Genomic DNA, 13,045 nt, shown 5'->3' with positions numbered 1-13,045 from the left:
GTAGAGATTCCCATTGGATGTGAGAGTAAAATAAAACTGCTAGAAAAGTTGAATCACATTGAAACCTTATAAAAAGGACATAAAATTGCAAACATAATAGTAAGTTAAAGGATGTGTTTTTGTGTATCAGTGTTTAAGAAATGATTTCCTGAATTCCTTAGCTTGAATATTTCACCATCACCAGGCTGAGCATGAAGACTCACATCATGTTTTGTGTGGTTAGAACAGTTTGTTCTTTGCGAAACAAAGAGGAACACAGCCGACGCCAGGCTGCTCAAAAACTGCACCTTCTTTTAAGTTTTATCTCCTTTTAAATGCTGAGTTGTACAAAAGAATGCTCACTTTTGTCTTCTTTATCTACGCCTTCATTTTGTACCCCGTGTACGTGACTCTGCTAACAAGTCAGCTCATGCTTAAATCAGCTGTAAACATCTACTCTAACATGGGCATTAGCTCAAAAATGTACTTTTGTGTCTCAGCTGAAAAGATACACAAAGTGTAGAAAAGGTTTTTTTTTTTAAACATTTAATAATGTTAACCAACAGTGAATTAAAAAAGGAATGCAAAACGTTGCTGTTTTCTACATATTTCACATTTTTTGCAAAAAGAATTAGTTGGTCATGAAATTAAGTTTAGGAACAAAGCAAAAAGGTGTCAAAATGTGTTTAAACCCCCCCAAAACAAACAAACAGAACACCCTACTCATCCGTGGAGTCAAAATGTGAAATTTTCCTGCTCTGGACAAGCTTTCCTGTCCTGTGTGGTTGGAAATGCCATAAATACACTCTGTATTACACCGGGAAAACCTCAGGGCTTGCATTCTTAGACAGACTAAGAGAAGATCTGTGCAAAAAAAAGCTCCTAAAGGACAAATGATCAATCTGTGAGGGATCTGTGAGCAGTTCAATGTTGCAGCATCAAACAAACTTTTAGCAATGTAAACATTAGGGGGGGAAAAAAAGTTGCTACAGTCAAAGTGCTACAAGTGTTAAAGTCCAAGCTATTCAGCAAATATGATTTCCATGGAGTAAAAAACAAAGCAAATGATTCTGTTTGTGATCCGTCCTCTGCTGTGGTGCGAGCAGACGGAGCATCTGAGGATGAGGATGGAGTGCTGATAAATGGTTATTGACTAGTTTCTAATCATCGCAGCCCAACAGCTCCATGCGCAGAGTGATGCGCTCGTGCCATTCCCAGGGGATGACTCGGACGTATCGAGCATAGACCGGAGGCTCAAAAAGATTCTTCTTATGGGAGTTGTTGTCAGTGTTTCCCTGGAAGAGCTGCAAACACATGTTAAGGTTACTGTTAAATGAAAACACATTGTTTTGAACACATCTTCATAACTGTAGCATTCCCATTTACTCGTGTCAGAAAACTGTTTTTGTGCATGCATGGGTGTGCGAGTGTGTGTTTTGTTTGTTAGACTACAATTTTTTTCCAACTGAAGTGGAGGTGAAGTGGAATTTTCTATGATTTTTTGTAGGTTTTTTAATACAGCTCCTGCATTTTTACCTTACTGAATCAAAATATCGTTTTGTAATATTGTATTTTATTAGGTTTTGTTTAATGTTTTGGCTGCTGCAACACAGCAATTTCTCAACTTTTGAGATAATAAAGTATATCTTACCTTATTTTTAACTTAGCTCTGATATATATGGAAAAAAAAGAGGAAATGGCATTTCAGGTATTCACATACGTCTGACCTTATCATTTCCAGTGTTCTCCTTCACCGTACTCCAGGACTCCCCATCATTGCTGTATGCAACTTTAAACACTGACACAAACTGCACTACTCCAAAGTCCTTTGCACCCTGTGTGATGATGCCCGTGAGGCGCTTTGTCTTCTCTAGATCAACCTGGGGAAGGAGCAGGGAAAAAAATGGCATTACCAACTAGTAACATCAAAGAAAACAAGATTTTTAAAAAAGGTGACTGCTGCGGTTTCCCTCACCTGGATCCACTCTGAGCGGTTGTTGTAAGCAGGAGACCATGCATTAGTCTTCCCCACTTTATCCAGCCGGGCAAACTGGGGGTGCCACGTGAAAGTATCAATGCCCCACGTGCGGTAAGAGCTGGAGGCTGAAAGCTGCCCGTCTGAGATGAACCGAGACTTCATACCAAGAGGCTCTGAGCAACCTGCCGTGTTTGAATAAACTGTGAATCAAAAGGCAGACGGACAGACGGAGGGAGGGGGAAGCCAAAGCGACAGAAAGAGAAAAGAGGGGAAAAATTGAAATCACCCGACAGAAAAGAAGAATCAACTTCACCCAACATTTTAAGAATGACGAGCATTCACAAAGCGCGTGACTGATTACAATCACAAACACCCACCAGTGACCGAGTGAAAGGAAAAAACACAGAAGAGCCACACAATGCAGAAGAAAGCATGCAACATAGCACACAGAGCTGTTTTTCTTTAAACCTTTTAGCGTTAAGATCAAATAAGACAAAAGCTGCAGATGGACAAAAACACAGCCGGCCGTGTTTTTATTCTTGAGTGCTTGAAATGGCTTCTTTTGTTGTTTCATAATAAGGACTGTACCCACAGAGTTCTATGTGGTCAAACTACGCTAGATGTGGCGCAATTAAATTTAAAAAGTCTGTCATTTCACCTGTCAGCAAGACCACAGTAAGAAGACATCAACACAGTAGCACAAGACACACAAACAATGCTGCAAGGACTTATGTAGTTTAGGTTAAGGGTTCACAGAGGCTGTGACCTGACTTCAACTTAGCGTACACCACCTGTCCTTATTCATTAATGTCCTATCTTTTTTATCTAACTGCTTTTGCTCTCTGACCTTGCTGTAAGTGTTATGGCTATGCTGGAAATTTATTGTGTTTACCATGAAGTTCACAGCCCAGCAGCTCCATGCGCAGCGTGCAGGCCCTGCGACAAACCACGGGGATGATGCGGATGTACTGGGCCACGATAGGAACGTCAAAAAGGTTCGTCTTTGTGCGGTCGTTATCTATGTTGCCCACAAAAACCTGCAGCAAACAAACACAGGTGAGCAAACTGAATAAACAAAGTCAACAAGAACACTCAGAGAGCACAACTCCCACCAAAGGGCAAGGGCTATACTAAAACTGTTTTATGATGTTTTTATTACAACATGATGATGTCAGCCTGTTATGCCGTCACGGTGTGTTGTATATCTCTCTCTGTGCCTTTCATATGATAGATTACTCAATATGGTTTCTTTAAATTTTTTTCAAGATCAATTTTGATCTCAGAGTCAAAGTTGATTTTGAAGGTCAAGGTCAAATGCTTAGCTACCCTAGATACCCAGGTCCCCCAAGGGCAGTATATAGTTGTGAAGTTTGAAGACAAAGAGAACAATCCTTATTTGTCCTGCACTGGACTTTGGTGCAACAGGGCGGTTTGGGCTGCCTACTCTTCCGCCTTTTTTTGACTGGCTGCCTCTTACAAACAGAGGGTTCAAACAAGAGGCAGGTGGAGCTTGTCAGTGAGAGCAGATATCATCTGTCATCTCAGGAACACAGCTCTAAATAAACATCATGGAGAGGCAAGAGTTGAAAAAAAAAAAAAAAAACTGTCTCAAATTGGGTCCTTTTGGCTCATTGGCATTACTTCTACACCTCATCTCATTGTTCTAGATTGTTTAACACCTTAATATCGACATCCACCACTGTAAGAGTATCTATGTGTTAGAAAATGAGAAAAAGCTTAACAGGTCCACTTTAAACACAATGGAAAATAACATATGTAGTACAAAGTTGTGTCTAACCTTATCCCTCTGCTGGCCGTCCACTTTGTAAGTGATGTAGGAGTTTCCATCAAGGCTGCTCGCCACCTTGAAGGCTTTGATGTACTCAGCTGTGCCCAGGCGACTGGCACCCTGAGTGATGATGCCCGTCAGACGCATAATCTTCTGCATATTAATCTGTTGTAACCAAAAGGCCACGAGTCAGTGAGCATCTGCACAGGTCATGCACTGGTCAGTCTCGTCAAAAGCATTCACTTCTCTCACCTCGATCCAGGGGTTCTTGTCGTGTGCGGCTGACGTCCAGGCGTTGACGATGCCTTGGTTGTTCAGTCGAGCCAACTCTGGGCCCCAGCGCTGAAGACCCAAAATGCTGTAGTGCACAGAGGAAGCAGAAATCTGGGACTCCACGATTGCTCCTCCCTCCATCCCCAGCAGAGAAACGCACCCTGGGGTATGAGATGGAGGGATTTTTTGGTACTCTTGCCACGCTTTAGATCTTTTTCTCATGCTTGAGTGAGCCACGCTTACAAGGATATCTCATCATTCTTTAAGTCCTTGTTGAATTTTATAAAAAATGTTGAGGCAAAGCGAGTAACAACAGGCTGTCCATGTTTGAAATGTGTGTGTCTAATGGTGGTGCACATACGTAGCTGGCACTGCTTTCCAACATATGGTGAGGGGCACTGGCAGGAGTAGTCTCCATCCAGATCTCGGCATTGCCCTCCATTCTTACAAGGCTGGTTTTCACAGTCATTTACATCTGAAAATCAAATTCAGAAATTACAAGACAAACAAATAAAACAACAACAAAAAAAAACCCAAAAAAAGAATGCTTGAGATGTGGTTCACACTTGTCAAACAAACACAAACACTAACATCTGAGGGAAAACTGGTGGAGGACTGAAGCAGGTGAATGACCATAATAATTTCACAGAGTCTCCAACATTCAGGTGGTGACGAATAATTACTCTTCAACCTTATTGCGTTGACAGAAGTGGCCCTGAGGTATGGCGTCACTGGAGAAGGAACAGGTGGGACACAGCGGATACTTCGAAGTTATATCAATGTCGTGTCACCTGACAGACTTACACACCAACTATTCTGGCAACAAGCTAGAACATCCGCTCAACAGCAGTATACACAAACTGAGCTCTTTAAAAAAAACAAAAAAAGATATTTCAAATGATAGTGAAATTTGTCATTAAATATCATTAATGTTTCTCCTGTTTAATGGATAAAAACTTTTGCACCCAAAGTTTTTAAGTATGTTTAAGGTCATGTTGTGAACGCCTCTAAACACTGTCTAGGTAATGCTTGGTAATCTCCACAAGGTGGCATGCTCATATAACATGAAGACTACAGACAATTGGGATGATTGCACATTTTTCTTCTCTATTGTTTTAAAAAGAAACTATTCATTTTTAAACCAAGTAGTGAGATTGCACGCCAAACAATATTACAAGCATTTTAGTCTTTACAAGGCAAAATGTGACTGAAGGTAAGCAGCTAAGAAGACAGAAAGTGCTGTTTTACCAAATGACCAGTGTATAGATTGCTTTGTAATAATAGTAGGTTATGTCAAGTCTTTGTGTTTGGTTTGTATTGGAAACAAGTGTGTACCATGTTTATGATGTTTTCCTAAGCCCGCAGCCAGAGGAGGTCAGCCCAACTCCCTGTTCCATGAAAAATCCACAAGTAGAAAATCTCACCCACATCAATAAATTATATGATCTACACAGTAAAATACGCTGTCTTCTGCTTTTTCATCTCTGTGTGAGAAATAGTATGCGCACTGGCTAATACAGGGATATGACATATGATGATACAACATAATATATAGATTATAATCTGAATATAAATTAACTGTTGTAAAATTGCAATGATACAGTGCTTTTATAAGGTGTTACAGGTGCATAAATGCTACAAATGCGTGATTTCAGCCAGTTGGTAGGTGGTTGCTAGGCAATGTGATGGCATAATATCATATATAGATAAGAAACTTTAGGGTCCTAATGTACCTATGTGCCAATTTTGTTTGCTCAACTCTGATTGTGTAGGAGGAGTTTACAGGCAAACTTTTATAGTGACAGTGACAAAATCTAATAAGATTTTTTTTAAAAGGTAAAGTCCAAAAGCGTTGTTACTTTATTAAATTCAGACTTGATAAAAGCTATGTAACTGACACCTACACTTAAGCATCACACATGCCTTATTTCACCTGTTTTAGTAACGCCTAGAAACTTCAGAATTAATGCAGGGCTGACGTAATGCCACATGGGTCTGTTTAATTCGTGTTCCAGTTAATGCTAAGAGGATTGGTCACAACAGCACAGGCACAGCACAGCTAATAACACTGAGAAACAAGTGATCTTACCAAGAGACGGACCGTGAAATAGCCTTTGCTTTTTTTTGCTACTTAAATCTGAAGCCTGAAGATCCGGCCTGTACTGAACATTTTATTTTTGTCAAGTGGAATTCATTTTCACACGCTCTGGCTTCACCTCAGTGACTTCTGAAAGGCTCTTTACCTACTATCACATCACTTGTTTTTTGTGGAGAGTTATTTCCGTCCATTTACTGGACATATTATATAGAGCAGCGTATATTGTCTGCCTGGTTCAAAATTAGAAAATATCTGGGAGTAGACGACCAGACTGCACCAACACTACAATTGGTGGTCACAGCGCGGGCTTTGGGAGGGTGAGCTGTTCCTCTACAAAAAGAGGAAAAGAGGGGGGGAAAAGCCTCCTCACAGGGTTATGCAAGATTTTGAATCAGAAGGTTGATACATTCAATCTTTTTCATCATTTTTACTTCCAGATTCACAGTTAAGGATGTCAGCCACTGCTCAGAGGTGTATAGGAATAATATTCACACATACACAAAAAAAACCCATCTTAAGTTTGGCTTCCTTTTTTATTTTCTAATGCATTTCCTCCACTAATAATCCCCATGTTTTAATGCTAACTTGTATTGGATTCTACTATGAGGATATGACTGAATTCACTATTCATTTGACTGAGTTAAAATAGATGCAATGTTGACCCTGTGTGAGAAGCATCTGCATGCTAAGAGACTTGGAGTGGTCTTTTACTAATTAGCCAAACAGAATAACCACAGAAGCCACTGAATGAGCTCCTTTCATGAAGCTGCTGAGCGGACTACACATCCCTTTCATTGCCGAAGATGTGACCGGAAGAAAAAACTCCTTGTGTTAAAACTTCTAGGGAAATCTGCTGAAAGTGGAGCTTGCTACTGTGTTTTTCACATTGTTGGGTAAGCTGTTCTCTAAAAAAATACTACTTTTAAAAAAAAAAAAAATTAGAATGCAACCCATTCCTAAACGATAAATCTTTTATGTCAACATTAAGTGGCCAGAAATTGTTTTAAAATTCATTGAATAAGGAGTTAGATGTCCTCTGGGAGTACAGCATGTAGTCTTATAGATGCACAAGACAAAAAGGGTTCAGTTCAGGCTTTTGACTCATAGCCAGAAGTAACTTACTGATCTGGCAGTGCACTCCCTTAAAGCCGGGCTGGCACTTGCAGATGTACTCATTGAAAACATCTCCTCGTCTGGTCGGAGCGATAACCTCGCAGGACCCATCGTTCTTGCAGGGGTTGGGACTGCAAGGTCCTGAAGATGTAAAAAGAAAGGTGTTAGTTTCGGTACGTGCTTCCGTGCTTTCCCACCGGAATTTTCCTTTTCAGCTCTACCTGTCTCTGTCAGGTTACAGGTGTCTCCACCAAAGCCATCGGCACAGATACAGATGAAGGGTTCCTCTCCTACTCCAGTCACGCATGTTGCTCCATTGTAGCAGTGATTTACCTTACAGTAGTCAGCTGAGTGAGAGAGATAAAGGAAAATCAGTGCAACGATTATTAGTATTAACTATTCACACAGCTGCTGCACATGCATATCACATTTAGGCCTGCTTTGGGGTACAAGAGCAGTCTATTTAATGTGTTGTGACCACAGGTTTCCCAAATAAAATGTTTGTTTATTCAATGGAAAGAAACCCTTTACATAGCAAAAAAGAAAATCATGACAGTACATTTAAAATTGTCTCTACCAGCTTCAGTTCAAGTCAGTTTTATTTATATAACACCAAATCCCAACAGCAGATACCGCAAGGTTCTTTATATTGTATGGTAAAGACTCTACAATAATACAGAGAAAACCTGAACAATTAGATGACCCCCTATGAGCAAGCGCTTGGTGACAGTGGGGAGGAAAAACCCCCTTTCCACAGGAAGAAACCTCCCCCGAAACAGGTTCAGGGAGGGGGAGCCATCTGCCACGACTGTGTTACATCTTCAGAGACTCCGGGAGTTGCAAACAAGCAATTTAAGGAGAAAAGAATTACTAAAACTGAAGCAGGAGATCATGCGACTCTCCAAATGTTTAGTCTAAAACAAGAACATTTTAAATTTTAAGAAATACATTTGTAAAATGACAGAAAAAATTCTGTTAGCTCATTTTGTAGACTGTCCTCTAATTATATTTTTTATGTGAACCCACTGCAAAAAGCACACATTTCTATAGTAGATAGTGAAAAAAAAACAACAACAAAAAAAACAAAACAAAAAAACTTTATGTAATTTAATTCTATTAATGAATTACTTTGTTGTATTATGAATGGCACTGGGAGATGTCTTAATCAGCAGGAGAAGCTGCAAACCTCCAAAATATATGCCCTCCTTTACATTATTCAAACCTGCTGAGTGGGCCAAATTGGTGTCTTTGGCAGGTAATTCTAGTTCCCGGGCATTATGTTTGATGCCGCAGGTCTAAAAGATGGTATCGCTCAGCACTCCCGACTCAATATAGCACTGCAAAGTTCACTTCTATTGCAGATAATGTATGGTAAATGGTTGGGTACAGTCATCAGGTGTATCTAAAGAGTAACCTGGTGTTGCTGGAGTTTCTGCCCTGATTAGGGCTGCTGCAGTTTTTGCTGGGAGGCATTGAGTCACACATCATGCCTGGATTGAGTGAAATGATGGCTCAGACCTCAGTGGGAGCGGCAGGACAAAAACTTATGAGTCATACAAGATCTCTCAAAGTTACAAAACCTTTACCCCATTATATTTGTTTTCTTTTTTTCATTTTTCTTTTCCAGTCTATTGACTCAACAGCAGCAGTCACCATTCAAACTGTGAGCAGCTCCAGGTGGAACAAACTGCAATTTACTGGCATTTTGTTTGGCAGTGAGGCCAAAGCCCTACGTGAATTATTCTTGAATACAGCACAGTCTATGTTTACGAAACAATGCCACTAAAGCAATGAGACACAGAAATGTGATACAAGGTATAACCAACACATCTGGCAACTACAGTCAAACATCTCTGAAGCAGGAAAAGAGCAGCGTTGCCAATAAAATGCCACAATTCGCCATAAAAACGGATCAGAAGAATAAACACATAACAAATAACCCAAAATACAGTCGAAAATGTGACTCAATATAAAGTTTTATGTAGTTAAATTCTCAAAAAGTATAACCTGAATAAATGCTGGAAAGTGTCTAAGGCTGTGTGAGCTGGAAAACAGCTGTTCCTATGATGTAGCCACTGTCTTCATGAGCCAACCTCTGAAAGCAGAATGTGTTTATGTCCAGGATTAGCCGGGTTTTCCAGAAGCATGCGGCTCTTTGAATAACAGACTAGGTAACAGCATGACAATGCAGCAGCTCAGGGGTGGGACAGGATATGCACCACACCTGACAGACAGGTGGGACTCTGAATGTACACAACCACCATGACAACAAAATCACATTTGCATGTTGAACTAAATTTAGATGAGTGGACAGCTGGTTCATGATGGCCCCAGACAGGAGCACAGATGGCATTAATTTCCTTTCCATGTGTACCAAATCCTTGTGAGTCCAGGTAGATGTCCACAGACACAACTAAAGGGACACCTGTAAGTGTGCCCGTGAGAATAGTGACATTTCTAGAAGTCCACTGAGAAAGGGGAAAACAAACATGAGAACTGTTCACTACTGCAAGTATCACTTCTTGTACAATGATCACTGCTCAGAATAGAGCTTAGTAATAACAGAGCATCACGTGTAATAACAGACCGGTCTCACATTTAATCACCAAGTCCACCAGGACAATAATGAGCTCACATTACCATAGGCATACGTCTATACTGACTGCTTTCAGGGGGCAAAAAAGAGCACATTTAAAAACTGAATCCTAAATGCTTAAGTAAGAATAGTAAAAATATTTGAGATATTTAGGCTACTGTTGTACATCTGCTGTTTTCTTTTCGCCATGCATTACGTTAATTTATGTGAAAAAGAAAAACAAAAAGCAATCAAAGTAGGTCACTTCAGTGTGAATTGACAATATAATGGGGAAAAGGGAAGTAAATGCCATGGAAAATACAACAAACAGTACCAGAGTCCCCTTAAGGAGTAGATGGAGTCTAGTGTTAGAGGCAGAGAGAGACCTGTCAACAAACTTTTAAGTTCTGCGTTAACGCAATAATCCGCTTTGATTCGTGTCGTTTGTTAAAAAGGAAACTTACCTGTGACTGAATGCAGGCAAAGCAGCAGAGCAAATGTTCCTACATACGCTGGGGTTACATTTCCAGGACGTTTCATATTTGTTTTGGCCTTACTTTGTACAGCGGGGTTGTTTGTCCGGAAAGACGCGCTACTTTTAAAATTTGAATACCAATGCGGCTTTGAAACGCAGTCGGAAATATCGCAATTCCGACTAAAATGCAGATGAAGAGCCGGGTGATAAATGGGAGAGCTGAGATTTTCGCTAATACCCGAGTTAACGACGTGTGACGTTTTCTGGTGGGCGGAGAGAAGTGAGGAGGAAGTCCTCTGACATTCATGCATGGCAGCCTGTTCGCCACTTCTTTCATTATTTTTACTTCTTGTTGACTTCAAACTTACTTACTTCTACATTTAAATAAATAACAACAACAACAACAACAACAAACAACTAAAACAAATGTATTTATGTGCTATGGTGCTGGTCAATTTTTTTTAAAATTTACTTTATCTATTCTAGTATACCTTACTATTAAAGACATTTTCCACTTTAATTTTGTCTTTTCATCGTGAGTTAACTTTTATCTAAAATTAACAAAGTCACTGAAAGGCATCAGTTAGCTTAATTACCTGTTATTCCACTTCACAGTGCACCCTAAAATATTTGTGCGTTGAATAACTTGTTTTATTGTGAGCATGTGAAAGCACCACTACCCCCTCCCCTTGGCCAGATTGACAGGTCAGGCTGAGATTTGAATTAGCGCTAGGGATTATATACTGGAAACGAAAACACCTGTTGCATAGGGTACTGTGCAAAAGTCTTGAGCCACACCTCATTTCTTTTTATTTTGCTTCCAAGGAGCCAGACTTTATTACAATTCTTCTTTAACACTGGCCTATAAATCAAGTATTTAAAACTCCCTAACTCAAGAGATGAGCCAGTGTTGTGTCTACACACGACATATAACTTAGTAAATAATCAATTTTTAATTGTATCTTTATGCTACTAGCAGCCTGCTTCCTATTTCTTTAGCTGAATCTAACCAAAGATATGAGAATTTGACAGCATTTTTGTACCAAATCAGCAATTACTAAAAAGCTATTAATTACAAAATGTAATAAACAATCCAAAGAAGAGCTTTGAATGTCCTTAAAGAAGCCTGGTGACATATTACTGGAAAGTGTTCAAGCTGTGTTGAAGAACAAAGATGATCATAACATATATTAACTTTCAAGCTGGTTAGAATTGTACATATTCTGTTTTTGCCTTATATACTGCATTTCCATGTATCTTTAAAAATGTTTCAATAAAGCAGTTGGAAGATATTTCTCATTTTCCTAGAAAAATGTGAAGAAATTAGGGAGGACCCAAGACTTTTGCACAGTACTGTAAAATTACATGTAAACATGCAGTTGGAACATTTTGCTGACAGGATCTTTTGTTTCCCCCAACATAAAAGAAACCGAAAAACAGAGGGATTTAAAGTGTCTGAATTAAATCCTCGTGGGAAAACTCGACTGTTTGGTGGCAGAGCAGTCACACTGCAGAAATCAAACTGATCCCGATCTGGGGCCACGCGCTTTCTTTGGTCATGGGTACTGGCTAGATTATTACCAAATATATAATAGCCATTATTTATTTTTAAGTAGTACTTAAAACTAAGGGTACTTAAAACTAAAGTGACAAACTACATTAAAGCCAATGCCTGTTTCGGTTGCCTGCGAAATTCATAGACGCCATAAGGAGATTAAACTCTGTCTCCATCTAGTGGATATCAAGCTGCAATTGCAGTGGGGACATTAATCTTATTAATATTATTAAATGATCTGGACTCTTTTAGACTCGTAATCCTAAAGATCCGATCAATAACACAAATATATAACTTTGCATAAGAAAATATAAATAGGATCTTGTAAATGCAGCCATGCTATGCTTTATAGTGAATTTTAGAAGAAATTGTGTTAAAGTACATAACATATTATGTATATAGCACAGTACAGATGTAATTTACAGTGAAGGCATGGGAGTTGTAGTGATTCAAAGTGATAAATTAAAGCTATTAAAAGTTGTAGAATGGCTGTGTTTAATTGGCAAGCAAAAAATGACCATTCTAGATCTTCCAGTCACCTAACATGTCCTCCTGATAATTATCTTTTTTTATAGGCTCTTTGACAGGGAATGTTATGTTGTCCTGTCACACTGACCTTCAGCGTATCTTTGACGAGGGCTTGACCTGTAAATAGAAGCCTGGTCAGTCAGGTCTATCATCCCCCGTGTTTTTCAGCCTAATGTGTTGTTGTGGATTTTACGCTTACGTTATATAGGCTACAGCTTGTCCAATCCTTAAAGCTTCACGATGCAAAAAGGTGCAAAGGTGGGCGTGACAGCTGAGAGGATGCTGTAATAACCATCACAGAATAAATGGGAATTAAGTAGAGTTAAATTATAGAATAACAAATTTCCTGAAAATAAATATTCACGTTGCTAATACTGGTAGAACTGGAGAATCAACGAGCAACCCAAAGGTATCCGCTATCCGCTGACATCATTTAGTTGTCAACAACAGCTAAATGCTAATGTTGCTAATAGACCGAGACATGCGCAGAAGAAACTTTATATAACGGTTTCAGCTCACGTTTTTATCACGTTCGGGAGGGACGGCATTGGCTGTGTGTCAGATACTCTTAGCACAGATGTATCTCCTCAGAAAATCATATAAAGAGGTCAAATATTGATAGAGATGGTGTCCGAACGCGTATTTAGGCTAATATGTAGGACATATATAAACCAACAGTAGT

General features: G+C 39.5%; 1 protein-coding gene across 3 annotated transcripts; it reads right to left on the bottom strand.

Moving 5' to 3' along the window:
* Positions 1–508: 508 nt before the first annotated feature.
* Positions 509–13,022, bottom strand: LOC116311634 (lactadherin-like). 3 transcript variants are annotated; one of them, XM_031728807.2, is made up of 11 exons: positions 12,883–13,022; positions 12,452–12,645; positions 7,452–7,577; positions 7,240–7,371; positions 4,381–4,494; positions 3,999–4,180; positions 3,756–3,911; positions 2,850–2,994; positions 1,955–2,157; positions 1,707–1,859; positions 509–1,283 (listed from the first exon to the last, which is right to left on the bottom strand). In XM_031728807.2, the coding sequence occupies exons 2-11, from the start codon at positions 12,513–12,515 to the stop codon at positions 1,140–1,142; spliced, it is 1,419 nt and encodes a 472-aa protein (XP_031584667.1). In that variant the 5' UTR covers positions 12,516–12,645; positions 12,883–13,022; the 3' UTR covers positions 509–1,139. The 3 variants fall into 3 exon arrangements, with proteins under 3 accessions (XP_031584667.1, XP_031584668.1, XP_031584666.1); XM_031728808.2 differs by lacking the exons at positions 12,452–12,645; positions 12,883–13,022 and adding an exon at positions 10,270–10,564 and having other exon boundaries at positions 1,955–2,139; XM_031728806.2 differs by lacking the exons at positions 12,452–12,645; positions 12,883–13,022 and adding an exon at positions 10,270–10,562.
* Between the last annotated feature and the right edge of the window lie 23 nt (positions 13,023–13,045).

This window comes from Oreochromis aureus, linkage group 1 (genome assembly GCF_013358895.1).
Source record: "Oreochromis aureus strain Israel breed Guangdong linkage group 1, ZZ_aureus, whole genome shotgun sequence".
Taxonomy (NCBI): Eukaryota; Metazoa; Chordata; class Actinopteri; order Cichliformes; family Cichlidae; genus Oreochromis; species Oreochromis aureus.
This window is presented reverse-complemented; position numbering and strand designations above follow the sequence as displayed.

What these genes read in the sequence shown, in the direction of transcription:
- LOC116311634 (XM_031728806.2), bottom strand. Translation starts at nt 10,345, where the DNA reads ATGAAACGTCCTGGAAATGTAACCCCAGCGTATGTAGGAACATTTGCT. An exon ending in CTGTAACCTGACAGAGACAG is followed by an intron (nt 7,372 to 7,451) that starts GTAGAGCTGAAA and finishes TTACATCTTCAG; the next exon opens with GACCTTGCAGTCCCAACCCC. An exon ending in ACGGCCAGCAGAGGGATAAG is followed by an intron (nt 2,995 to 3,755) that starts GTTAGACACAAC and finishes TGTTTGCTGCAG; the next exon opens with GTTTTTGTGGGCAACATAGA.